This window comes from Uloborus diversus, chromosome 3, assembly GCF_026930045.1.
Source record: "Uloborus diversus isolate 005 chromosome 3, Udiv.v.3.1, whole genome shotgun sequence".
Classification (NCBI taxonomy): Eukaryota; Metazoa; Arthropoda; class Arachnida; order Araneae; family Uloboridae; genus Uloborus; species Uloborus diversus.
Genome location: NC_072733.1, coordinates 41,868,412 through 41,895,865, shown reverse-complemented (window position 1 = coordinate 41,895,865; position 27,454 = coordinate 41,868,412). Strand labels below are relative to the sequence as shown.

At 32.9% G+C, this 27,454-nt stretch overlaps 1 protein-coding gene across 6 annotated transcripts in view; it reads right to left on the bottom strand.

The window, feature by feature from the left end:
• Positions 1-27,454, bottom strand: part of LOC129218440 (E3 ubiquitin-protein ligase TRIP12-like) — a 246,296-nt gene that overhangs the window by 68,636 nt on the left and 150,206 nt on the right. For all 6 annotated transcript variants that reach the window (XM_054852706.1, XM_054852710.1, XM_054852708.1 and 3 more), the window contains 4 exons: positions 13,757-13,948; positions 11,831-11,962; positions 3,448-3,507; positions 2,469-2,677 (listed from right to left, as the gene is read on the bottom strand). In XM_054852706.1, the coding sequence (XP_054708681.1) occupies positions 2,469-2,677; positions 3,448-3,507; positions 11,831-11,962; positions 13,757-13,948 (593 nt within the window). The remainder of the gene's footprint in view (positions 1-2,468; positions 2,678-3,447; positions 3,508-11,830; positions 11,963-13,756; positions 13,949-27,454) is intronic.

The window sequence follows — 27,454 nt, the reverse complement described above, 5'->3', positions numbered from 1 at the left end:
ATTAATGCAAATTTAATGACATTTTAAATCGCAGTAAGGGATTACGGGCGCTACGATTTTTAAAAATTTGTACTTCAATAGCAATATACAGAAAGTTTTAGACTATGTTCGAAAAAAAAAAGTTAAATCTTTTTAAACAAGTGAAGTTTAATTTCATATTTTAGAAATTCCTCAAATTTTTATATGTTTAAGTTTCGTTTTTTCGTTTTTAAAAGAGTACTATTTTTTTCTTCATACTTATTGCCATTTTACTTTTATGGGTAAGGATGGAGCTCTATTTTTAATCATGTCAAAGCGGTGTGTTTTGAGTTATTTCAGTTACAGCAAAGAACGAATAAAAGTAGCGATTGTTTCTCATAATTATTACAGACCCACTCAACGCCGGTTATTTTTGCTACGTACAATTATCTGGTAACTAAATAAAGTTATGAAATAGAATTGGCCCCTCTACCCACAGTTACCGTCGAATAAAGAATTATTTTTCGGCAGGAACGGCCAAATACATGCAAACATTTTCTTTCATCTTATGTTCGGAATTAAAAATCATATGTTATGAATATAGATTAATCAAACATTTTACGCAGTTTCATAAACTTGGCAAGTCTCATGCGAATGTATGGTAGTGGTCCTTTGGCGATTAATAATGGATTTGGATTTATCATTTTACATTTTAACGCTGCTTTTAATTGCAAAAATATAAAATGAAACTAAACAAAATGACATTTTAAAAACTTATTTGATAGGAAGAGTTATGATAACGTGTTCGGGACGAGTGTTCAAAAATTTTGGTGCTACAGCCATTGCAAAAGTTGGATTAAAATGTAAAAATTCCGCAAAATTAATTTTGGTAAAAAGGTCATTAAGTACTATGAGATATTGAAGTTAATATTAATCCGCCAAATTAGTGAAGCAACACTCTTATATAATATTAAAATTACTATTAAAATGTAAATTAATCCACCAAATTCATTTTTTATTTCCCATCTTACCAGGCAACTACGTTAGTGCATTGGCGAATTATTTAAAATTTTTATGAAACTTTTCATTTTCTTTTTTTCTGTGTGTATTTTTCAGGGTTAATGATGCTAATTAGGAATTTTCGGAATTAATGTCCCTATTTTAATGGCGACAATGGAGAATATTGTTCTTTCTTTTATTTTGTTTTCATTTTTTGTTTTTTTATCCTATCGGACCTGTACTGATGAAGATTTTTGGAAATAATTATGACTGAGATCATCACAGGGAAATGTTATTTGAAAATGCTGATAGAGACCATTCTAATAGAGGCTTTTGGGAATTTTTCTCTTTGCGAAATGAGAAGTTTTTTGTACTATTTTCTCATTTAAATGGGAACTTAAAAACTGTTGTCCTTACTCTGATTTTAATGGTATTTTCAATCTGAACTTTTTAGTATTGTAATTAGGATCGTTTACGTTATTTAGAAACAGTTGATTTCCTTCTAATGGTGATTTTAAAAGTTTGATGTTCTCATTCTCAAGAGACATTATTAGAATCTGGATTTGTAGTGATTGTTAACCATATTTTGCGATGATATCTCCGGTAAGAAGCTATACATTACAGACACACACAATAATTTAGATAGCTGCTGTAGCGCTGCATATTATTTGACGAAGTTCGGTATTATAAGGAAACTGTTTCACTTTATTTAAGAATAATTGACTTCACTCGAATAGGATTTTTTGAGAATTACCCAAACTAACTTCTTTAGAACTCCTAAACGTTTTCGTGATTTATTTTGTGTGATTTTTTGGGTATCTTTCCAGTTTCACCGACATTTCATTTACTCTGCTTCCCCCTGATTTTCAGTTTTAATCATACCTTTTGATACATTTAAAGGGGCAGGCAATTTGAAATGTCAGCAAAACTGGAGAGAAACCATTTTTTGGTAACTATTTGACCTCTGCCTGTGTTGACCGTTGACTTGAATCAATTGAAGAAAAAAAAAACTATATCAACGTGAGCGAAGTCGCGTGTAAAAGCTAGTTTGAGACTAAAATGTAGCTGAGGTACGTATGAGAATTTGTACACTTACCAGCGACCCGTAAAAAAGTTTGCCTACTTGCCCTAACTCACCATATTGAAATCAAGTTACACTTGTTTGGGAATGTGTTCATAAAATAATCGGTATAAGACATTTATTGCAAAGAAATATGGGCTACTGGACATTAATAAGTATTGGGAATTCACTCCACTATTATAGGTTGCAGAAAAAAATAACTATGGAAATAAAAATTTATTTTGCGTGTGAACAAGCCACAGTCTCCCCTAACTCCCAAGTACAACAAGGGACAACTGTCTATCATTAGGTTCTTTCTCATCAGAACTTATGTAATAAGGCACAACAAAATGAACTCTAACATATAAATCATCTATTTTTGTAAAGAGAACAATACAATGCAATATGTCATACAATAATGAAATTAACCTGTCTTATATATTTTACATACCATATAGTATGAGTTTGAACCCAGATATTAGTGTACCCCATAGGATTTTCCGAGTCTGTATCAGTATCAGGGCCATCTGAGCAAACACCATCAATACTTCCAAACTGCCTTATTGCTTGATAGACAGTCATATTGTATGATAAAACATTATCACCAATTAAAAATTGCAGCTTGTGTCTTCCTTGTCCTTGATTTATCATCATTGCTGCCTAGGAAATTAGAAGTAAATTACAGGTAAATTAATAGGTCAGTTTATGATTGCAAAAATGAATACATCAAAAAAAAAAAAAAATAAATAAAAAAAATAAGCATTTTTTTTTCTGTTCTAAACTAAATGATCATTCATCAAAACATTACAGCAATATGCTCTTCCAAGAAACTCTGATTAAAAATATTTCATAGAAAGCACAAGAAGGTCTGCAGTTATGCTATAGACACTTTTTACTTTTAATTTTTTTTTCCATGAAGGCTCGAGCCTTAACAAAACAATATTTTTCTCATTAAGACATTATTTTGCCTTATTTGATACCGACTTGAGTGCTGCTGCCATTGTCAACTGTAAGACAGAGCATGAAAATGCAGTTGTTCCAAGTAATGCTAGATTTGATGAGCCATAGCAAAATAGTAAACAAATTTAATAGTTTCATCTTTAAATGTCCTTAGTATTCCTATGGCCAAAGAGTTTTTTTTCCCTACATTTTATGAATCTACTCATTCATTTCAAACTTTCAAGCTTCTTCAACACTGGAAAAATAGAAAGCAGCTGCTATACAATCTATGAGATTTACAAAAGACTGAGACATTTTAAACATGCATTAAAAATTCAAACAAGGAATGCCATATGCAAAATAATTTTATATTAGTATTTGTAAGAAGGCACACCTTGATTTTTCCCCTGAATGAATTGATTGAAAAAAAAAAAAACTTGTTTTGAGAATTGAATCAATGCACAGACATAGACACAGTTACAAGCAATTACCATAGTATCATCAATATCATCATCTGAATTTTCGTCATCGCTTCCATCATCATCAGTATCCTAAAAGAGAAAAATACTGGTTTTTACACTATACTACAAAGATAGGCTTTACAACAAAACATTATTAAAATCTTACAAACAATATACTGCAATCAGATTGAATGCATTTGCTGAAGAAGACACCAAAATATTTTTGATTTATTTGTGAAATAGAACTTCAAAATGATAATAACTGGGACTGTTACTGATGACAGAAGCCAATAACATAAAAAATCAAAACTTACGTAAAACATTTAGCAAAAATTTCTTTATGCTGGTCAAAAAGTAAACTATTTTGACAAGGGAAAAATATTGCTACATGATTTCAGGTTATTGAATTACAACACAATACAGTTGCAATTAACTAATACAGGGTATGGCACAAATGAATGCTTTTCTAATGTTGCCAATTAGTTTTTAGTGCCAAATGCTTTGAAGGAGATTTTAGAATTTAATTAACTTAAAAAAAAACATACAGATAGTTGCTGCTGGAAATTGTTAAGATACAGATTAGTGGTGGCTACTCACATAAAAGCGATAAAATGAAAAGAAGGGGCCAAAGATGTTAGCATCATTTGCTATCCAGTCACCACTCTCCTCACCCTGATCTATGCTAATGTAAACCCCTTCCATCCCCAAAAATCCCACCTCCCCCCCAACAGCATATCTGTACCATTAGCAGTACATCAGGATGAATTTTTCAGAAATTTTCAAATGAACATTTCAGATCGGAAATAACCTTGAAAGACTTGTACTTGAAGCTGAATGAACAATTTGGAAATATGAAAATAATGAAAAAGAAATTATACAGACTGTTTGACCTAGCAATTGTATGCTGTAGTGGAATGCGGCTGGAGCAGTTGCAGCAAAATCTTAAGATAACAGCTCTTTCAGAATGCTAAAAGAAACTTAAGTTTTTGCTCAAAAATTAAGCAATCTGCTTTCAAGTAGCATCTGCTAAGCAATCTGCTGCAATTAAGCTTTCAATTGAAAGATTTGACATAATTAGTGCTATTAGGTTCTGTTGGTTTAAAAACTGTCTTGAGCAGACTATCAAATTTATAACATTTACAATAAATTTATTTTCCTTCGTGAATTTATTTAAAGAGATTTTTTTTTTGTTGTTATTAGTAAGTTCACGGCTGCCACAAAGTTATGGTCCCAAAAACAAGTGTTTTAGTACCCTCTTAAATGGAAAAGAGTCTGCAAAATAGTGGTTAAAGAAGGAAAATAGTATCTAAAATAACCTCCCATTATTTTAGCATTAATATTAAATCATGCAAAATATTTTTTGATGAATAGAAATACATCAGCTGCATGGCATGTAAGTGTGCTCCTGGACAAGCTAAGCTCTCTCCAGTTGCACACAAATGGTGTTCCTGACATGGTTTCATACTAATCTCATTCCAATAATGAGAATGAAAGTTATGCATGTATTAGAGATGTATACAAAACAATAAAAACATTACAGCTGGTAATTATTTTTTTTTTGAAATATCTCATAACATTAAATAAATAAATAAATAAATAAATACTTAAAATACTTATTAACCCTTTTTCTGTCTTAAATGAAGTAACTTGTCAACCCTACAATTCTGTACATGCATAAGGGTCATTCTCCAGAAAATGTAACTTTTGAACGCAAATATTTTTCAACTTCGAAATTTTTTTTTTTCATTCTTACATGAAAGTGTTACCTACTAGAAGTAACCATCTAAGTAGTAACCATTGGCCCATCTAGAAGTAACCATTGGCCCAGCTAAGTTCCAATAATTTAACTCATAAATAAAAAAAAATAATAAAATGCCTTGTTCACAGAAATAAAAAAAAAGAAAAAAAAAAAAACCTCAATATTTAAAAATTGAGGCCAAATAAATATCAAAGTAGTAATTTTGTTAATTGTGCAAACAATCAGCTATTTTAATGAATAGTGGGAATATAATATGTTCTCTTAATTAAAGTACTGCTTAATTAGTAGTTTCAAATGTATGTTAAAAATAGTATTTAGTAAATTTGAGGATATACCGGCAATTTATAACTTTGGTAGAATGCCTATTATTGATTTATTTCCGCTTCATCATTTATTTTCACCTCAGAAATAATAGCATTGATAAGGTCTGTCACAGAGGTGAAAAATCTTCCATTATTATAGGCCTAATTAGATACATTTTTCAGGACATTTTTCAGATAAATTTTTTTCTTCGTTGCTACAATTTGCACATGTTAAGCATATGAAAATATGTTCACTTCTTTTTTTACATTCATTTACATCCCTGAAATTCAAGTTCACAGAGGTGAGATTTTAGAATAACCAAACTTTTAAAGAAAAGTTTTTAAAGAAGTTTAGAAAAAAAAATCTATCTTCTTGTTTTTTGACAAAAATCTCATAACTACAACTATAGAATTGTATTTAATAACTAAATTTACTAAATACAATTTTTTAACATACATTTGAAACCATTAATTAAGCTGTACTTTAGTTAAAAGAGCTTAATATTATATTCCCACTAATCATTAAAATAGTTGATTGTTTGCACCAATTAACAAAATTACTACTTTGATATTAAATTGGCCTCAATTTTTAAATATTAAATTTTCTTTTTTTTTATTTCCGTGAACAAAGCACTTTTTTATTTTTTTCATTTATGAGTAAAATAATTGGAACTTAGCTGGGATATTGTTTATGGTTACTTCTAGTAGGTAACACTTCTATGTAAGATTGAAAAAAAAAGAAAACAAGAGGTTCCGAAATTGAAAAATATTTGCTTTCAAAAGTTATGGAGGAGTTGGAGAATGACCCTTATACGTTTCTGAAGGGACTGCATGAAAAAAGCGTATAAATGAAAAGAACGTATAATAGGTACACCTTACTGCAGGAACCAAATTTAAAAAACGTATAAATGAAAAGAACGTATAATAGGTACACCTTACTGCAGGAACCAAATTTAAAAAAACGTATAAATGAAAAGAACGTATAATAGGTACACCTTACTGCAGGGACCAAATTTAAAAAACTTATAATTGATTAAAACATATAAAAGAGAAACCTATAAATGGTGCTTCATTGTAACTAAAAAATTTACAAGATGCAAAAGAATTGAAACCTTAAAAACAGCAAAGAATTTTTTTGCACATGCAGGCTCTATGTTGACAAGACTGCAAAAATATTTTTATTAAATGAGATATTAATTAAAAGTTCAGTAAAATGAAAGTTTTAAATAAGTCAACGCCTTCAATGTACTTAAGTTAAAGCCAGTTTCTCAAAAAAAAAAAAGTTTCATAACGTAATCAGATGTTTTGAGTGTACAAATAAAATCTCAGAAACCCCACTAAAAATGCCGTCAAAAAGATACAATTATTTTTAAATGTACTTAAAAAAATTAATCACAAAATTCAATCACAAAAGATATTTTAACATTTTTTGAAAGTACACGAACCATGAAAATTCTTCCTTGAAAATGAAATATTTTCATTTATTATAATTAACTTCAATACCACAAATTAGTTACAATAAAATTTATTTTAACTAAAAAATTTTATGCTTTAGTAGCAATTTGATAGCTAACTTGTTGTTTCGTTTTTTTTTCTGATTTGCAAAAGATGTCGCGACCTGAAAAAATGGAGTGGCAACTAATAAATTTGCTTCTACTTGCACCAGACAATTTTCCCAATTTTTGTCTTAAGAAATTGCTTGAATCCGCTTTTCTGCACTAATAGCTTGAGTTTGATAATTTTAAAATTGTAAGAATTTATACAACATGACTAAAAGAAAGTTTCCTGACTGCAGCAAAGTAGTGCATTGTGAACGACTAAGAGTAATGAGATCAGCATTAAGGAACTATCATTTTTGTAAGTGAAATGTTTTAAGATTCCACTTCTAGAATCAATAGATATTACCAATTTTCTTTCAATCTATTAACAATAATTATAATGATCACAATAAATAGCATATGATTAATAATGATAGTGATGCAAAAGCTTAAATGATATTTCGATTGGAATAAAAATAAATATTTTATAAAACAGAAATCTTTTTGGCAATGTAGCACATTTAAGACTGAACTACATTAATAAAGTTGCAATTGTAGCTCAGAGAATTGTGTAATATTTTCATAATCTCATACTTTTTTGAAAAAGGAAACAGGTTTTGTTTATTTTGAGAAATCTTATTAATGAGTAATTCCACCCATATTCAGGTTTTCAACTCAACTCCCTTGAACACTTAACCAGCACAAACTTGGCAGCTGCCCTTAACCGTTTAACCGCCGAACTATTGACGGAAGATCAAATTTGAGTAATTTTTTGAAATTATGTCTATTTATGTCTAGTAAATACAGAAATAAAATAAAATTTCCAGAAAAAAATTTTTTACTATGTTTTTCAGTGTGTTCCATTTTTGGAACATTGGCGTTTTGCATGAAGTTTTTTTTTTTTTTTTTCAGAGAATTTTTTTAAACTAAGAGGTTTTTGAATGCGGTTTTTATCTTAGCATACTTTATTACGGAAAAAATAATATTTCAAATTGCATTTATGTACATACCAGAATTCAGAAAATCCAATACAGAAATATCTAATGCCCATGATATGAAAGGAAGCATTGCTGGTGAAGTCGTTTGTCGCAATGGAAACATTTCTTAGTCGTATTTTTTTTGCACACCGCACAACGTCCTTGGGATGCAGATACAATATAATGTCCGTCAGACATTCTTGATTGTTTATGTAAATGACAACGAGGCCCTGGATGACTTTCCACTCGTACTTTTCTTCTTAGGAGGCGAGTTGTTATTTCTCTTCGGAACTCTAAATGCTTCATCTTGACTTCGTGTAACTCACAATGAAGTAACCAACTAGCTAAAACTGAAATATTCAGAGCATTACTAAAAAGATTCCACCACCAATTTTTACTCCTCAAATGAGGTCTGTAGTTTCTAAAAGTTTATCCAAGACGTCCACACCCTCTATTCCTTCATTGTATCTCTTGATAAGATGAGGTTGTGGCACATCTATCTTGCATTTCTGCACCTTTGAGTAACGTTTTACAGATGCAAGTGGCTCATGTGTATAACAATTAGATGCTACTGTAACCACTGCATCATCATTCCAGCTGCACATGTACACTGATCCATCAGATCGATAGTCAAAATTTCCTCGATCTTCTTTAGAAAGGGCTTTTTTGGATTTCAGTGGACAATGGCCAGTTCTGTTTTCACGAATTGTTCCTGTTGCTCGTACACCTTTTTTTGATAGCTGAGAAATTAAGTCATATGATATAAAAAAGTTATTTAACTATACTCCATGCTTAGACGTGTCAGTCAAAACTGATAATAGATCACTTACAACTCTGGATCCTAATTGCACATCAGGGGATCCTTCTTTTTTGCCTGAATAAATCTCCATGGAATATGGGTATCCACTTGAAGAGCACAGCATCCAAATTTTGAAGCCGAATCTTATTGGTTTTCCTCTAATAAACATTTTACATGAATGCTGACCGTATAGTAGGGAACCATAGATTCATCTATGCTCAATTTTTCATGAAATACACCAAATTGTTGAAGGTTTTTACACAATTCTTCGTAAATAGGGTATACTTTTGCAAGTTTGTCATTTTGTTTTAATCCATGGTTGTCCATCAAATGAAAGTTGTTTTTAATTTTTCGAAAACGATTTCGAGGCATAACTGTTGGTACAATTGGCACATATGTATCTTCTGCACTGCTCCAATACATATCTTCAGAAGGAACGGAATGGTACCCACTCAATAGCAGCAAACCGAAAAATTGTAGGATTTCATCTCTGTCAACATCTATTGATTCTCCTTTTTGCAATGCATACAAGTTTGTCATATTTGCTAAGTGTTCAACATACTGCAAAGGTAAAATTTTAAAAAATAAATCAATTGGAGATAAATCCACTATATTCGGAAATGTGTGTCGAAGCGGTTCAATACTTTCTGACGAAATCAGTTTCTGAAAATTAGCTTTCTTCTCCCATGTTAAATCCATTTTCATTTTTTTTTCTACTTTTATTTCCTGTTAATTCCAACTTTTTCTTTTTTACCATTTTCATTCGCTTTTTACTTTTATTATCTAATGATTTCAGACTTTGTTCTTCCTCCGATTTTTTTGTTAAATTTTCACGAGAGTTGGCGGAAAAAATGTCCACCTGTCCACATACATCAATTGGTGTAATAGGTTGTAACTCGTCTTCTATAATGTCTTCTTCCTCAGTGATATTGCCTGGTTCATCAGGGGGTAATTGGCATATATCTACATCTGACAAATCCGAATCTGACAATGTCTCTAAATAAGCCACAGCTTGTTCTACAGTAAGAAATCTTGTAGACATTTTTTAACATTTATGAACAGTTGGTATACGTCAAACAGAATTTCGTTTCGCTCGAAAACAAAGCTAGCGAATTATTGAACTGCATTTAAAATGAAGAATAAAACGCTCACTAATATTTTTTATCATCACGTCACAATGCAGCTGTCCAAGCAGGTGTGGATTCGGAGCCATATTGTCCGTCAAACAGTAGACTGTTATTATTTTCTTTGCTAACGAAACGTCATATCCTTTCAAAATATAAACTTACTTGGTTTTGCCAACATCTACATCAGAGTACATTCAAAATGAGAAGAAAAAAGAAACATATATAACGAAAAATGAAATTTCCCCTTTGAAGTCGAACGATTAACTTCTTGGAAATTTGACTCCCTAAAAGCGCCAATGTTCCAAAATTGGAACATGCTATTTTGAAGGGGTACACCTTTTGGAAATATCATTGTACATTTCTACAAGCATTTTAAAATCATACATTGAAGTATTTTTCACAACTATAATAAATATCATCAAGTTTTCTGAAAAAGCCAATTTTTGGTAAATTTTATAAGAAAAAGTTGCAAAAAGCTAAAAAAACACGCATCTTTGAAAAATCGCAATAAATAATTGAAAATATATAAAAAATCAAGCTGAAAATCAAAAAATACTTTGAAGTAAGACTAAACTGTGTTACAAAAAACTTGTTTATTTTAACGTTATTTCTTGGGAAAATTTTCAGTTAAATATGATGTTCCATTTTTGGAACATTGGAGGGTAAACGGTTAACCCATCATACTTTTTAACCGTGTCTCAACCACTTGCCTAAGGGAATTCACCGACATTTCCTTAATGCAAGTAGATGATGAAATTGTTGAATAAGTTTCTTCTTAACTGAAGGGAAACGTTTTTCAGTTTTAAAGTAGTTTTGATTAGTTTTGCTTTTCCAAAAATTAAACCAAGTGTTAGCTTTTGCTTCCAGATTTTCAATGTCATAAAAAGTTTCTTTATAACTTTGAAAAAAATCACGTTTTCATAATTTTCAAAACATTTGGACAATTTAAAAATACTTTGAGCTGAGGCTTTGTCTCCTCCTAAATTACATGTTGGAGCTAGGAAAAGATACACATCAATGCTTAAGAACTCAATTTTGGAACAAAATGAATTTTGGAACAAAAACAAAAAGAGAGAGAAAAGAAAATACCTCAGACTTAAAGTTTATGTTTCATGATAATTCAGACCAGAATTAGAAACATCAGATTTTAAAGAAATGTTATAAAAGCAATGATTTATTATTTCTTTAAAATTTTTCAAAGTTTTGATAATATAGTATTCAACTACCCAATGGTGGGGCAGTCCGAGAATTTCATGTTAAATGGATGAGTTATCTTGTCATGAATAAAATGTGTCTTTAGTTTATTTAAACGTTATAATAGTTTATTTAAACGTTATAATAGTTTATTTAAACGTTATAATTATCAATTGCTATAGTGGAGCTCAAGCCCAGTGGCATAGCTACAGTTTCAGACGCACGGGGTGGTTCCTCTATTTGCTGCCCTTTCATTGGGACACTATATTAAACCATCGAAAATTATTAAACAAATTGAAAACTTCATTTAAGGAAGAAAAGGGAAACTAATTTAACCTGCATTTTTCTTACAAAAATAGGGGGGGGGGATGTGGATGTTAGACATTTATCTCGGGGAAATATTATAAATGTACATAAAAAATCGCAGTTAAAAGCAACGTTTAGGGGGGGGGGAGAGTTCTCTCTCGAATCTTCATCTAAACTGAAGTCAGTGCTTTTGGCGACTTTAGGAAGTCAGGGTATTTTCTTGAATATTTAGGGGGGTTTTCTTCGCCTCCAGTAATAGATTTAAAGTATGATTCCTTTATTTAGGTTTTTCCCGCATCAAAGGTGATGAATCGCCGCCCAGGGCAGACCACCCCCTCTGCCCCACCCTAGCTACACCACTGCTCAAGCTCCCAGTTGCTCCCATGTGGACAAATGGAAAACAAAATTTACCTTCACTCTGCCATAGCCACGTATAACTAAGTATCTTTCAATAGCTTGCACTAAAGCCAACGGATCAATCTTGACTGGGCCTCCCCTCCATTGTCGCAGATTTGTACAACCTGGATGTCGTTGCAAATTACACTACAAGAGAAACAAATGGTTAAAAAAATGCATATAATAAATATTTTTAAATATCTTAAAAGGTAAAACAATTTTTACAAGCAGGGGGAGAGGGAGGAGGACTGAATTTCATTAATAAATTGAAACAACTGAATTAACTAATGTAACATAAAACAGGAATGTTGTATGTAGCAATTGTGAAAAACTATTTTATTTTTTCTACGTTCTTATCATGAAAGTTAATTAGATCAATCAATAATCTTGGGAAAGTATAGGGATAGATAGTTTAGCTCGAAAAAGAGAAAAAAAAAGATAAGCTTCAAAAAAAAGTGACCACTAAAATAGAATTAAAGCCATTTTTCCGTAGTGCTAAAATTTAATACAACTGGCAAAAGAGCATTTTTTTTTTGCTCACTAAAAATTTTTAGTCGACATTTAAGTTTTCCCCTATACACAGGTAGCACTTTGCCTATCATGATGTACATGCATTTATCATGAAATTCTTTTAACCTGAAACTATGATTTATAATTGTATATCATTATTCTACTTTTTAGTGCATTCACTGAAAGTGTAGCTTGGTTTACTGTGCATGAAAACTGGTTTTGTAATGTGATCTGTATCACATGCTGATTTTTTTTGTTACCAACTAAATGGCAATATACGTCCATCAAAATCCCATAGAATTGTATTTGCTTACCAGTTACATGATATTTTTCAGTATTTTGCTAGTTTATTACTATTATTATTATTTTTTTTGTTAGATCTTCGCAAAAAAGATAATTATAACGTAATAATTGCTTTCGGTGCCCAAAAAGGTATCTTTTGCTTATATATAATTTAGGTATTACTCAAGTATTCCGCGTTCAAATATATTTATGCTCATATAAAACAAAGTCAAATAGACTAAGTAAAAATTATCCTTCTAAGAAGTGAAATATACAGTAAAACCTGATGAGGAATTGAAGTAACTACATTATAGCCATAAATTTGCTATATATGGTTTTGCTATTAAGGGGCGTGACTGTACACCTAAAACTTCTGCTTCAAGTAAATCTAAGAAATCTGGTTTTGAATCTCTTTAATTTTAAAATCAACACATGTGCAAAGGGTTGAGAGCTTTTGGAGCTTTCAAAGTAGTGAGAAAACTGACTACAGTCCTAAAAAAAAGTGAGCACAGAATGACCATTACAATAGAGTACAACCTCTAAAATTAGGACACATTTGGAATTTGGACTGTCAGAAAAATCAAATATTATTCAGAAAACTGTTTAAATCAATTCTCTAAATTTAGGAGGGACCGAAGGCTGCTGGATTCGAGTCGAAAAAAACAAAAAAATACAAAGGCAGACAAAAGCAAAGTCGAAAGAATATGAAGCATAGAGTATCTGCTAGGTTCTTGAGAAATATTCCCCCTTTTTAAATCAAGGACTTAGCTTTATTGTCACAACTGTGTTCAAACAACTTGTTAGTGGTTAAGAAGAGAGACCCGCAACAGATGCTGCACTATTTGAAGGTTTTACAGGGGTTAAAACCTAAACTTTGACCTGGAGGAGAGACTCTCCTCAGAGATTTATGTATGGGAGAATCATATTTTTTTCGGAAGGAGAAAAATTAGCAATACTATTTGATTATGTCTTTGTTTTTTTATTATTCCAGATATTCAAAGGCTGAGCCCTATGGCTTTTTATCCTCCACAATTTTATCCCAATTCTCATACATTGATAGTAAAAACATTAATGTTTAGGAAACATCAATATTAATGTTGCATCTCGAATTTCATAGCATGAAACAGGTAAACGTAAATTAAAACTTACTTTCAATTGGTGCGTATTGAAAAACTTTAAAGCACTTGTTCCCCTTCCACCGATGTTTCCAGCACCAGGGAGGTCATGAACTTTGACAGCAAATTGTTCTAATTGACTAACACAGGCATTAAGTTTGGAAACTAAAGCTGATAATGGTGCTGTATCTAATTTATCTGCTTCAAAGCCGGAAATTATGGACATCTAATGAAGAGAAAAACCAATTTAAACATGTTGATGAATGTTTTATATGAAATTATACATATTTGCATCATTTGCTATTTACATAAAACACTTTTGAGTGAAAATTTCCATTCTGTAAAAATGGAAGGCTTTCAAATCAATAATTATTTCAATTGAAGAATAAACTTTTCTATTTAAAACTGTTACTCTAACATAACTTTCCCAATAAGCAAAAATTTAGGATTAAAAGAAAAAAAAAAAAAAAAACCTTTGTGCCGTTTGTTGCAGTGGTGTAACCTCACTTTTTAAAATTATAATACAAACAATCCCCTACTTTTTCAAATTTTAGTATGAGCGCACCTCCCATTCTTGAATTTAGTAATTTATGCTTTTATTTGTAAAGGCCCCATCACGTTTTCCCTCACAAATAACCTACTGGTTAGTTTTACAGATCAACTAAGGCATGGATTAAACAGAAGTTATACAAACACAAAAGTGACGACCAGCAACAGGCTCTGGTCCCAGCTAGGCTGGTCCTAGTCAATTTAATATCCCCAATGAAGAACAATGGCCCTCTTAAAATTATCTACTCCCTTGCTCATAACCATCTCTAGCTCTTCCAAGGTTCCACTTCTCTGCTAAAATAATAATTTTTCCTAATATTTATGTTAGCCTGAGATTTAAATAGCTTAAAACGATGACCCCTTGTTTTGTTTTCAGTGCTAAACTTTAGCCCCATAACATCTTTCATTTTAATAAATTTAAACAACTGAATCATGTCCCCTCAGTCTCTTCTCTGCTCAGGACTGTACATTTTTAGCACTCTAAGCCTGGAATCGTAGTCTAAATGAGAAAGTCCATTTATTAGCCTTGTAGCCCGCCTTTGTACCCTTTCCAATACATTAATATCTTTCTTAAGATAAGCTGACCAAAACTGAACAGCATACTCCAAATGAGGTCTTATCAAACTCCTACATAAGGGCGGAACAACTTCTTTAGATTTGTTTGAAATAGATCTATTGATAAACCAAAGCATCTTATTGGTTTTGTTACTAGCTATGCTGCACTGTTGACTAAACTTTAAATCCTGACTTATTAAGATGCCTAGATCAGTAACGTTTTTTGCCTGACTAATGACTGAACCTTTCAAATAATAACTTGTACACCTATTTCCATGCCCTAAATGTAGCACTTGACATTTCCCAACATTAACAGCCATGCCCCATTTATCAGCCCACTCCGTAATATGATCTAGATCCTCTTGCAGCTGATTTGCTTGTTCTTCATTTTCTACAATCCCCATAATTTTGGCATCATCAGCAAAACAATTCATGTTCCCAGAAATATTTTTCTGAATATTGTTCATAAAAACAATGAACAAAACAGGCCCTAACACTGATCCTTGAGGAACCCCGCTTAAAACCTCACTCTATTTAGAATAATTTCCCCTCACAACTACCTTTTGTTTCCTTCCGGTCAGTCAGTTTTTTACTCAAATGAAAAATTTCTATCCTATTCCTATATCAGCTAAGTAGAGCAACATGCGGTACCTTATCGAAAGCTTTTTGAAAATCAATGTAAACAACATACAGGCTTCTTGTTGTCTAAAGCCATGGTAACTTTGTCATAGAAATGTAATAAATTAGTTGCACAAGATTTACCATTCCTGAAACCGTACTGAAAACTAGTCTCTAAAAAATTTACTATCTTAATTTTTATCAATGTTTCAAAAATTTTGCAAACCACCAAAGTTAGACTCGCAGGTCTATAATTTCCCGCACTACTTTAGACCCTTTCTTGAAGAGCGGTGTATTGTTATCCAGCTTCCAATCATCTGGCACTGTCTCCGAGTTATAAGAAACATTGAAAATATTTACAATTACATCTGCTAATTCCTCTGCACATTCAACTAAAATTTTTGGATAAATATTATCTGGTCCTGGAGCCTTAGGCTCTTTAATTTTTTTCAAATGAAGTAAAACGTCATCCCTGGAAAATAGGAAGTCCTCAAGCTGTACTATAGCTTGTGTCTTGCTGGTGTCAACTGTTGAGATACAGTTGTCATTAAAAACGCTCAAAAAAAGTTAATTAAGAACATCAGCAATACTACTATTGTCCTGAATCAAAATTCCGTGCTCATCAACCAGTGGCCCATATGACTATTTTGAACTTTCCCCGAATTAGCGTATGCAAAAACCCTCTTAGGATTCCTGTCTATGTTATCTGCCAGTCTTTGCTCTGTTAAAGCTGTATTATTGTTTATATATATTTCTTTATTATTGTTTGGCAACACTAAGTAGTTTTTGAAGTTTTAAAATGGCGATCATCTAGTTGGTTGGAATAAAGTTTCGCTAATAATATCTTCGTCTTTTCATCTTTATAGTTACTCTGCTAAGTAGATACATAACCTGAATATGTTACTTAAAGTCATTAGGTTATGTAAAATTTATCAGGTTATGGGCACCAGCAAGCTCATTGCGTTTTTAAAAGATTAAAAGCAGAGACTAAGTTAAATCCGAAAAAGAAATAGTTCAAAGATGGATTTATCAAGAACTGTTAAGCCGTTATCTGGAGAAGCAGATTTTCCAATGTGGAAACGGAAAGTAAGAGATATATTAGATTATCACGAAGGAGCATTGGAAGTAATTGATGGTAAGTTAAAGAAACCTGAAGAATTACCTAGTACAGCAGACGCAGCAGAAGTCAAAAAGTATGAAAAATGCGCCAATGTATACCGCAAAGCCAACAGTTATGCCAAGAGTATGATCGCAAGTACAGTAACAGACTCCGTTTATCAAAAGATTATGGACAAAGAGACAGCTTTTGAAGCTTGGGATGCTTTGAAAACGTTGTTTGAAGCTTCATCAAAGGATCAACTGTTCAAAATCTGCAATGAATTTTTTAAGTTTGATTGGATTTTTGGAAATGACATTTCAACTCATGTTGCACAATTAAGTAGTTTGTGGAATGAGCTGAATAACGGGCTCATAGCTAAAGGGGAAAATAAACTTCCAGAAATGTTGCTCGTATGCAAAATTCTACATATTTTGCCAAGTAACTTCAAATCATTCAAATCAAGTTGGATGCTTCTTGCAAAAGATGAAGAAAAGCCTTTTGAAGATTTGGCTGCTCAGTTAAGTATGTTTGAGCGAAATTTCGCCGACAACAATGAAAGAAGTGAAAAAGCTGCAGAAGCTCTTGTTGTCGCCAAGTCTAAAAATAAAGCGCATGCGAAGAAATTTCAAGCCAAGAACAAGTTAAGCAACAAAAATATTTGTAATTATTGTAAAGCCGTTGGACATTGGGTCAAGTCATGTTCCAAATGGATTGCAGATGGTCGACCTCCTAAGCCAAGCTCGAGCTTCCAGAATATGTCCTGTAATAATCAAGTGAATATTTCATCGCCAAGTACGGCAATGACATCCTATTGTGAAGAAAGTTTCCTATCAGAAAGGGAAACAAGCACATTTTGGATAGATAACGGAGCGACAAGGCATGTTACTAACACATTTATTTATTTTAGCAATTTTGAGACATTTCCTTCTTCGGGCACCCATACTATCAAAGCGGCAGGAAAAGAAGTGTTGACAGCTTTAGGGAAAGGAAGCATTCTAGTCAAAGCTTCAGTTGGAAGAAATACAGAAGTAATTGAGTTGAAAGATGTCTGGTATGTTCCTGGAATTAGCAGAAATTTGTTTTCAGTGTTAGCTGCTCAGGATAGAAATCAGAATAGTGAGTTTACTTCTACTCCTACTGAATGCTGGTTGAAGATCAACAATGAAGTGAAGCTGTATGGCACTCGAAGTATATGTGGAACTCTCTACAGGGCTGCTCTAGAGCCAATACTTCCAGAAAAAGAAATCGAAGTTCAAATTGCAGATACGCATAGCGGTAAAAGTTCCTTACTGCAATTATATCACAGTCGATGGGGACATCAAGACAAGCGTCACGTTAGGAATATGCTCAAAAATGAATTTAATATCAAAGTGAATATTGATAAAGAGCCATGCGAGCCTTGCATATATGGTAAAGCACATCGTTTAAGGTTCGGCACTAAACCAAAAGCTACAAGAGTTGGTGAACTTGTGTCGACTGACGTCTGTGGACCATTCGAAGAGTCACACAGAAAGTATAAGTATTTTGTTGTGTTTAAAGATCATTATTCTAAGTACCGGTATGTTTTCTTTCTGAAAGATAAGTCGGATGTCGTGTTTTCTCTAAAATCGTTCATAGCTCATGCTGAAAATTTGGGACATTCAATTAGAGAAATCCTTAGTGACAATGGTGGTGAGTTCGACAACCAAGAAGTTCGAGAATTTCTTCAGATGAAAGGAATTATTCAGAGACTCACAGCACCATATACACCTGAACAAAATGGAACGAGCGAAAGAGAAAACAGAACGATTGTAGAAATGGCCAGAACGCTAAAGTATTCCAACCAAGAAATCGAATTTCCAGCATTTTTATGGGCAGAGCTTGTTAATACAGCTGCATACATTTTAAACAGAACTGGAATTTCATCCGTGGAAAACGCCAGTCCACATGAATTATGGTTTGGAAAAAGGCCAAGGATAAAACACATGCGCATAATCGGCTCACTTTGTTATGCTCATGTGCCGGTACAGAAAAGAAAGAAAATGGATCGGAAAGCTGTAAAAGGTTTTCTGATTGGTTATAATGGGGATGAACGCTATAGAATTTGGATAGAAGAAGAAAGAAAAGTAATCCTGTCAAGAGATGTGATTTTTCATGAGAAAATGAAAGAGTGTGAAAAACATATTACAGTCTTACAGGAAAATTCAGATTCAATAAATCATCCACCAGATCAAGAAATAGGTGAAGAAGAGGAAGAAGAATTAAGAGAGGAAAGTATTAACATGTCCGATACCGAAACTGAAAGTACAGATGAAGAGGATGGATGAACTTAAGTCTTCACATGGTATGAATCTACGAGATCGTTCTCAGATAAAGAAACCAAAGCGATTTGAAGAATACATCATGGAAATTGAATCCTTCGTCTATGATGAAAAATATCCAGAAACATATCGAGAGGCTATAGAAAGTTCTGAAGTGAACAACTGGAAAAAAGCCATGGACAGTGAAATGACTTCTCTGAAAGATAATCAGACATGGAAGTTATGTAAACTACCTAAAGGAGTCAAGCCGATACCATGCAAGTGGGTTTACAAAATAAAAAGAAATCCAGATGGTCGTATTGATAAATACAAAGCAAGGTTAGTAATAAAAGGCTACGCTCAACGGAAAGGAATTCACTTTCAAGAGACCTTCAGTCCAGTTGCAAGAACCATAAGAACTTTACTTAGTATAGCAGCAAGTGAAAATATGAGTTTAGTACAATTTGATGTCTCAACAGCTTTTTTGTATGGCAAGTTAGAAGAAGATATTTTCATGTGTCAACCTGAAGGCTATGAAGATGGTACTGACAGAGTATGCCACTTAAAGAAAAGTCTTTATGGTCTGAAACAAGCGCCAAAGTGCTGGAACCAGTGTTTTGGAGAATATTTGCGTAAAATTGGTTTTGTAAGAAGTGAAGCAGATCCATGCTTGTTTATTAGAAGAAGCAATAGGGAATTACTTATGTTAGTTCTGTATGTTGATGATGGTTTAGTTGCGTCAACAAGTAAAAAAACGCTTAGAAAATTTTCTTGGAGATCTGAAGAAAGAATTTAAAATTACAACAAAACCTGCTGAATACTGCTTAGGGTTTGAGATTCATCGTCAGGAAGATGATTCTATAAAGTTATCTCAAACAGCCTACACGAAGAAAGTTCTTGAAAGATTCGGCATGAGTGATTGTAATCCTGTGTCTACACCCATTATCAAAGACAGTATTCAATCAGGGAAAGTAGAGAGTACTGAGACAGCATTTCCCTATAGACAAGCCGTAGGAGCACTAATGTATATCATGACAGGAACTCGACCTGACATAGCTTATGCAGTAGGAGTAGCTTCCAGAGCTTTAGAAAGCCCAAGTAAAGAAGATTGGCAAAGAGTCAAAAGAATATTCAGATACTTGAAAGGAACTTTAGACAAAGGATTAGTTTACAAATCAGGATACAAGAAAGGCATTCTAGAAAGCTATAGTGATGCTGACCATGGAGGAGACACCACAACAGGGCGTTCAACAACAGGTGTTGTTTGTATTTACGCTGGTGGAGCAATATCATGGTGCAGTCAAAGACAGTCGACTGTAGCAATTTCCACTACAGAAGCGGAGATAGTTGCAGCTAGTGAAGCAGCTAGAGAATTAGTTTGGCTTAAGAGATTGTTCAAGGAAATAACAAATTTAAAGCAGGTACCAGAACTTAAAGTGGATAACGAGGCAGCAGTCAAGTTATCTCAGAATCAAGGAGAATTCCATAAGAGAACAAAGCACATTCGGATTAGACATTTCTTTGTGAGAGAAATGGTAGCGAGTGAAGAAATTACTGTAAAGCGAGTTCCTACTGAACTACAGTTAGCTGACCTTTTTACTAAGCCACTTTACGGCCCTAGGATTCTAAATCTGCGCAGCAAAATAGGACTGATTTAGAATTAAGAACTGCAAAAGAACATTCAGGAACACTAAACAATAATAAGGGAAAGTGTTAAAGCTGTATTATTGTTTATATATATTTCTTTATTATTGTTTGGCAACACTAAGTAGTTTTTGAAGTTTTAAAATGGCGATCATCTAGTTGGTTGGAATAAAGTTTCGCTAATAATATCTTCGTCTTTTCATCTTTATAGTTACTCTGCTAAGTAGATACATAACCTGAATATGTTACTTAAAGTCATTAGGTTATGTAAAATTTATCATGCTCCAACTCTCTTTTCTGAATCAGTACCAAATACTTAAATTTACACCATACCTTACAATAGTGGAGCCTATCTGCACAGTGACCAGTTTCTTTAAACCTATGAAAAGCGGCTTGCTTGTAATTTAGAGCGTCTTTAGTTTCCCTGAAGAACCACATTGGCCAAATTTTAGTGTTGACACCCTTTCTCCTAAATGAAACATGATCCCCAACCGTTTTCGCTAGATTTTCCTTAAACTCTGCCCACTGAAGATTCACATCGCTATCGTCCAATCCGGAAGGAAAAACTTTCAAACTCTGCCTAAGTGCCACAAAATCAGTATTTCTGATATTGGGGACAAACCTAAAATTCTCTACTTTGTGTATATCAAATTTAATCCCAAATCCAATACTGTTGTGGTCACTATCTCCAATGTGTTCCCTTACACATAACCCTTGAACAGAACCTTCCAGGCCACAGAAAACTAGATCCAAAATCACGTCCAGTCGAGTACCCTGAGTTACAAGTTGATCTAAGAAACAATCACCAATTACTTTCAAAAAATCCTCTTCTCTGCTATTACTGTGGTAAAAATTATTCCAATCAATTCCAGGAAAACTGAAATCTCCCATTATGATGACTGACCCCTTGCTTGAAATATCACTAATAATATTAAACATCTGTTCATCTTGACCCAGTTTAAGTTGGGTGGCCTATAAATGTTCCCTAAATGTAATTTTTTGCCCTTATTGCTCATCAACTCCAGCCAAATCATATCAATCTCATTAGGTTTATCATTAATTATGAATTCATTGCAAGTTAAAGTATCTCTGACATAAAATAAAACCCCACCACCTCTTTTACCCAGGGCTGTGGAGTTGGAGTCGGACCGAAATTGGGATAAAGAAGTCCGAGTTGTTAGAAAATATGCCGACTCCGGGCGTCTTTTTTTTTCTTTCCTTTTCACTGACTCTCCGTGCAGTTTTAAAACTGACTACCAATTGGTTCGATTACATGTATAAAAACTAATGAGAAAATAACTGCCATTATGGCAATTAGCTAGCTTGAGTGCTTACCGAACTTTCTGTAGCCGTCCCCTAGTTTGCTTGCTTTTTAATTTAACTAATAGCAACTGTCAGCAAACGGTTTTGTTGCCTAACATTTTCAAGTAATCACTTTCAAATAAAAATCTAGTGTTTTGTTCGATCTCAGTTATAAAATAGTAAAAGAAATGTAATAAGTTTGTAAGTCGAGGACTGCAGCTAAGGTTGAAATGTTTAAGGGTGATCGGCAAATTCAAATAAGTTCTGGCACAAAAGCACGAATCCAAAAGATTCAATGAAATAATCTAATGTTTTTTTCTTTATTAAGACTATTTCTATAAGCTTGGTTCTCTCTAAAAAGTATGGAACAAAATAAGTGTAAATGATTTCGTGATTACAACACTCAATAATTGCAGTTAATCTTAAAATCTTCATATTAAAGTTAATTCTAAAGAAGCCAATAAAATTTAAATTAAAAATTTAGCGAAGAAGAAATATAGGTATAGTAAAAGCTATTCATACAAATTTGTATATCACCGCATTTTGTGTAAAATTAGCTCCTGACATATATGTGCCCTATTTTCGATGAAATTTTATTGATGAAATATAATTTAAAATATATTTGCGAAAATTTTCAGAATTAAAATATTTATATCTTTTATAAACTCTGAAATTAACTTTAGGTGCCATCTAACAGATGGGTGTCACCCGGGGCAAACCACCCCCTCTCAAGAACTTGGATTTAGAAAAAAAGCTTTTTTTCTCTCAAGTTACAGCTTTCAAAAATTGAAAGCACACGATTTGATCAATATCTATTTATTAAACATTAAAGGGGGGCAAATTACAGATAATCCTTTTCAAATTTTTAAAAGGGATTATTAAGTCATCTCACTTTTTAACTTGTAACTATTGGAAAATTTGATTTTCAAATTGAATTTCTAACGTTGTATGCGTCTTGCGTTTACAATAAAAACAAAATGCGAAATTTTCATAAAAAGGAATTAATATTTCAATCTCTGTTTAGAGGTTTCCCCCCTTCCTCTGAAGGGAGAGAGGGAGTTGAAAAAAAGAAATTTAAAAATATATAAAAAATCCGGAGTCGGGCGTTTCAAAATCCAGGAGTTAGAGTCGGAGTCGGGCATTTTCCTTCCGACTCCGCAGTCCTGCTTTTACCTACTCTATCTTGTCATAACAAATTATACCCAGCAATCTTTATATATTAATAGGCAAGATGTTTTCTTTCGGTACCGATTTCTCCTCTGTTAATGAACCAATTTCCTTTATTCTTTTTTTGTTCGGTAGCTATTGATGAGTTTTAGTGTCAATAAAAATTTTTTAAATCAAACGCTAATTAATAAAAAACACATTTTCGTCCTAAATGGCTCTTTCCACGCAAACGGATGGTCCAATTTTTTCGAATTTGATATGGTTGGAAAGGTCTTTAAAAAACACTCCTAACGAAAAAATTGTCAGGGCGGCCAAAGTCCGATAACCTAAATCCACTAGAAAAAAGTTATAAGCATTTTTTAGTTAGCGAAATTCAAAAATTTTAATTTTATCTCTTTTCCATTGTTGAAATGCATTGTTGGAAGCGTGCAACATTAAGTTTCAATTCATTTTTTAAACTGCTTTTTCTACATGAAAAATGCATTTTAGGGTTTTGAGCTTGATATTGGTTGGAAAGCTCGTGCAAAATACTTTAAAACACGTTCTACCCGGTGTTACCGTTCGAAAACGCCTACCCGCTAAAATGGCTAGAAAACGCGCTAGACGCAATTAAAAGTTAGTGAAAATTCATTTTTATTTCCTTTTTCACACGACATAGTTAGCGTGAAGAAATTGCTGGATAATATTCTGGTGTTGCCAATTCTCGCTCCTTGTGCATAAAGAAATGAAATATTTGCATTTGTTTTATTATTGAGGCTTTTTGGGTAACTACAAGCATTTAAAATATTTTCATTTTGATTATGTTTTCGTGATTTTAATATTTAAATAAATTATTTTCCGGAGTGAGGGACGACTTTCAGTTCCAGCTCCCAATAATACCTGCATTTGCTATCACCACAAACAGAACAGGTGAAACTTTTGATAAAACTGGCATATTATTACGACGTCCAGTGCTTTCGCATGAACAGTTGTACGTTGCCGTGAATCGAGTTCGATCATTTGACTGTTGGAAATTTTATATTCAACTGCAAAGATCATTTCTACTTTTACAAAAAATATTGTTTGTACAAAAGTTTTATGTATAAAGGGAGTTTTGCGGAATCATTTCATTCATATCGACTTTTATAATTGTGAAATTGGCGAACTTTATCCATTTTGGCAAAAATTCCGGGATGAGAAATATTTTCCTTTTGCATTCGTAAAAAAACGAGTACAGAAATGTCTATTTGCAAGGAACAGACTACGAAGGAAGTCCCTCTTTAAGGTGGGGTTAGTTAAATTGCAACCGTTCGTGACAAGGCGGAGGAAATAAATGACAGGAGGAACATACAATGGGGAGAATGGGACATCAAGCTTTTTTTTTAATAAGAACGTTTAGGAAAAACAGTGTGATGTGTGGCAAAGGAAAGAGGGGTTATGGTGAAGAGTGAAACTTTGCGACAAAGGGGAGAGAGTTCAAAAATTTTGAAAAATGAATTTGTTAGTTTTTCCCGAAACCGTAAACAAATCACAAACATGATTTTTTTTAAAATTACACTATTATTGCGACGTCCAGTGTTTTTGAATGGACAATTTTTAATGTAGCAATTAGGATTCGTTCTTTTCACTGTTTAGAATTTAATAATTCTAACGGCAGAAGACAAGGCAACTTAATAGTATTAAACTTATTAAAAGAAGCATTGTTCATGAAGAAGTTTTACGTATAATCTGAGTTTTGCAGGATCATTTCATTCGGTGAGATTTTGACAATTGTTAAATTGGCGGGCGCTCTTCATCTATTGGCGTCAAATTTTTAGCACCAACTGTAGCTCGAGAAATGTTTTTACTTTGCATACAAAAACAAAGAGTAGGGAAATGTATATTTGCATACGGTTGCCACAAAATAGGGGCTGTCCACGAATGAAGCCCCGGGTTAAGGTGGGGTTCACCAAATAGTAACAGTTTGTGACAAGGGAGAGGAAAGACATGAAAAGAGGGGCATACAATGGGGTGAACGTAAGAACAAGACTTTTTTTGTATAGTGAAGTTCAAAACATTGTGACAAAGGGGGGAGAGTGTGACATCAGTCATGCACCGCCCTTAACCATAAACAAATCACAAAGTCGACCTTTTTTAAAAATTGTACTATTATTACGACGCCCAGTGTTTTTGAATGGACAGTTATATGTTGACACGAGTAGAGTTCGATCATTTGATACTTGGAAATTTATATTTCTAATGACGAAGAAGCAACTTACTCAATTATAGTAGACGTTTTATAAGTAACATTGCTCACACAGAAGTTTTACGTATAAATTGATTTTTGATGCTTCATTTCATACGGGAAGATTTCGAAAATTGGATAATTGGTGTTTTTTATTCATTGGCGTCAATTTTTTTGTTTCCAATGCCAGCACGAAAAATGTTTTTCTTTTGCATACGTAAACAAAGAGTAAAGAAATATTTATTTGCATAGGGTTAGCACAAAGCAACATGATATCCAAAATAAAATTATTCAAGCCAGCAATTTGTCGACCACACCAATTTCTCAATGGGGTTGTTTCCTTCAATCAAAAGTACTACTTTTAGTCACTGAAATAGATAGAATAAGAAAAAAAATTATGCTGAGGCAGAAAAAACTTTTATTTTCCCAACAGTTGTTTTTTTAAAACGTTTTTGAATGTCTGATTTTGGAAATAAGGCGTGGTCTTTAGTTTTACGGATTTTTATGTCCTTTTCCGTTTTTCCGGTTATGAGCAAAATCTTCTGGATTTTTCACGTTTTGTAGGAAAAAAATTGTATCTCGCCAATGTAGCCAAGGAAAGGTTGCCGTAGGAGAATGGCACGAGAAGAAGTGAGGCAAGATTATGACGTCACGGAGTGATACAGCGCATGACTTTATCGGGATCCAATCAAAGCAAGCGTCGCACCTGGCAACTAGGGGCACAATTTCGGCGCCGATTATCTTTTCGTTCTCTCAGTTCGAGCTGTTTTTGCTTTGTTCTTTTTTTAAAATGAGTACCAAATGTTATTTCCAAACTTTTAAAGAAAGCAATAAAAGTAATATTTACGAAACAAAAGTAAGTTCAATTGATATGAAATTCATAACTAATATATTGTTAAATGTAAAGAGGATAGGGGTCCTGTTTGATTTTATTTTGCATTAAAATCTTGTGGATAAAAATAAAAAAATCTTCCACCGCGTTTCTGGGTTATGATAATTTGCGCTGTGCGCTAATTGCATCAATGAGTGGCATTTTATCGCTTTTGATGCCAAAAATTTAATTTCAAGCTGACACCGATTAAAATAGTTGTTAAAAAATATTAATTTTTTTCAAATTATTTAAAAAAATGGTTAAATACTTTGTTTTTAAGCACCCTCTTTCAGTAAAATATACTTTGAAAATTTCAGAAATGACCCCATTACTGAAATATCGCCTTTCATCCATTTGAGATTAACTGATAAAAAGAAAAATTGGAATAAATTATTACAGAGCTATTGTGTGTCCGTATAAAAATTGTATGTTTTCAGATATGCAGTAAACATGAGTAAGAGCAGAAATAAAAATGTTGGAAATAGTTAAATTCATACCAGTTTTCTCAAATATTCATTTATGAATATGGTCGAATTTCGATCACTGGGCGAACACTAGTATATAATAAATCAGCATCATTTTCGGTAGCCCATGTCTTGGTATAACTCCAATAATATCCAATCTCTCGTCTACTATAATGCTTTTCAATTCTTCCATCTTGTTCCTAATACTACGAGCATTGGTATAAAAAACTTAAGTAAGCCCATCTTTCTTTCATCTAATGCTGTGTGATTATTTGAATCCCAACTGTTAAAATCTTTTCTCTTATTAGCCACCTTATTTCTGTTTCTACTAAAATCCCAATAATTAGTACCCTTTCGAATTCTGCTCCTTAAACCATGCCCCCCATTACAAATTAGTTTTTTGATTCTGAAGCCTCTAAAACCAAACCACTAACCATTTTGACGCCTGTAGAACTCAGATGCAGGCCGTCCCTAGCAATTCAATTGCGTTTACACATTTACTATATTACATTATTTCGCGTTTACATTTTTGGAATTTCAATTTTGAAATATTGCCGAAGAAGAGTTCTTGAACTCCATCCCTTCGATAATGCATTCAAAAAGCATATAAATAATGAAAGATGGAGTACAATTTCATTTTTAAAGCTTCAATTTCAAAATCTTCAAAGCTTCAATTTCGGGGAGAGCCAGCGTCCCCCTTCCTTTTCTATAATATTTTTGAAGATTGCCCAATATTGTGATTTTGGGACTATCAGTTTGAAAAAATTGATGTAAGAGAGACCCTAAACCCCTTCTTTCCCTGAAAGTTACCAAAATGGACTATCATTGAATTTTTTGAACATGGATTAAAAAAAATTTCCAACCCCCCTGTTGTTGATGGTGTTTAGGTTTTTGGAAGTACAATATCAAAACGCTTACATATAACAATTTTAAACGTTGTTAGAAAAGTCAAAAGGGAAAAATTCAAAGTAAACACAGATT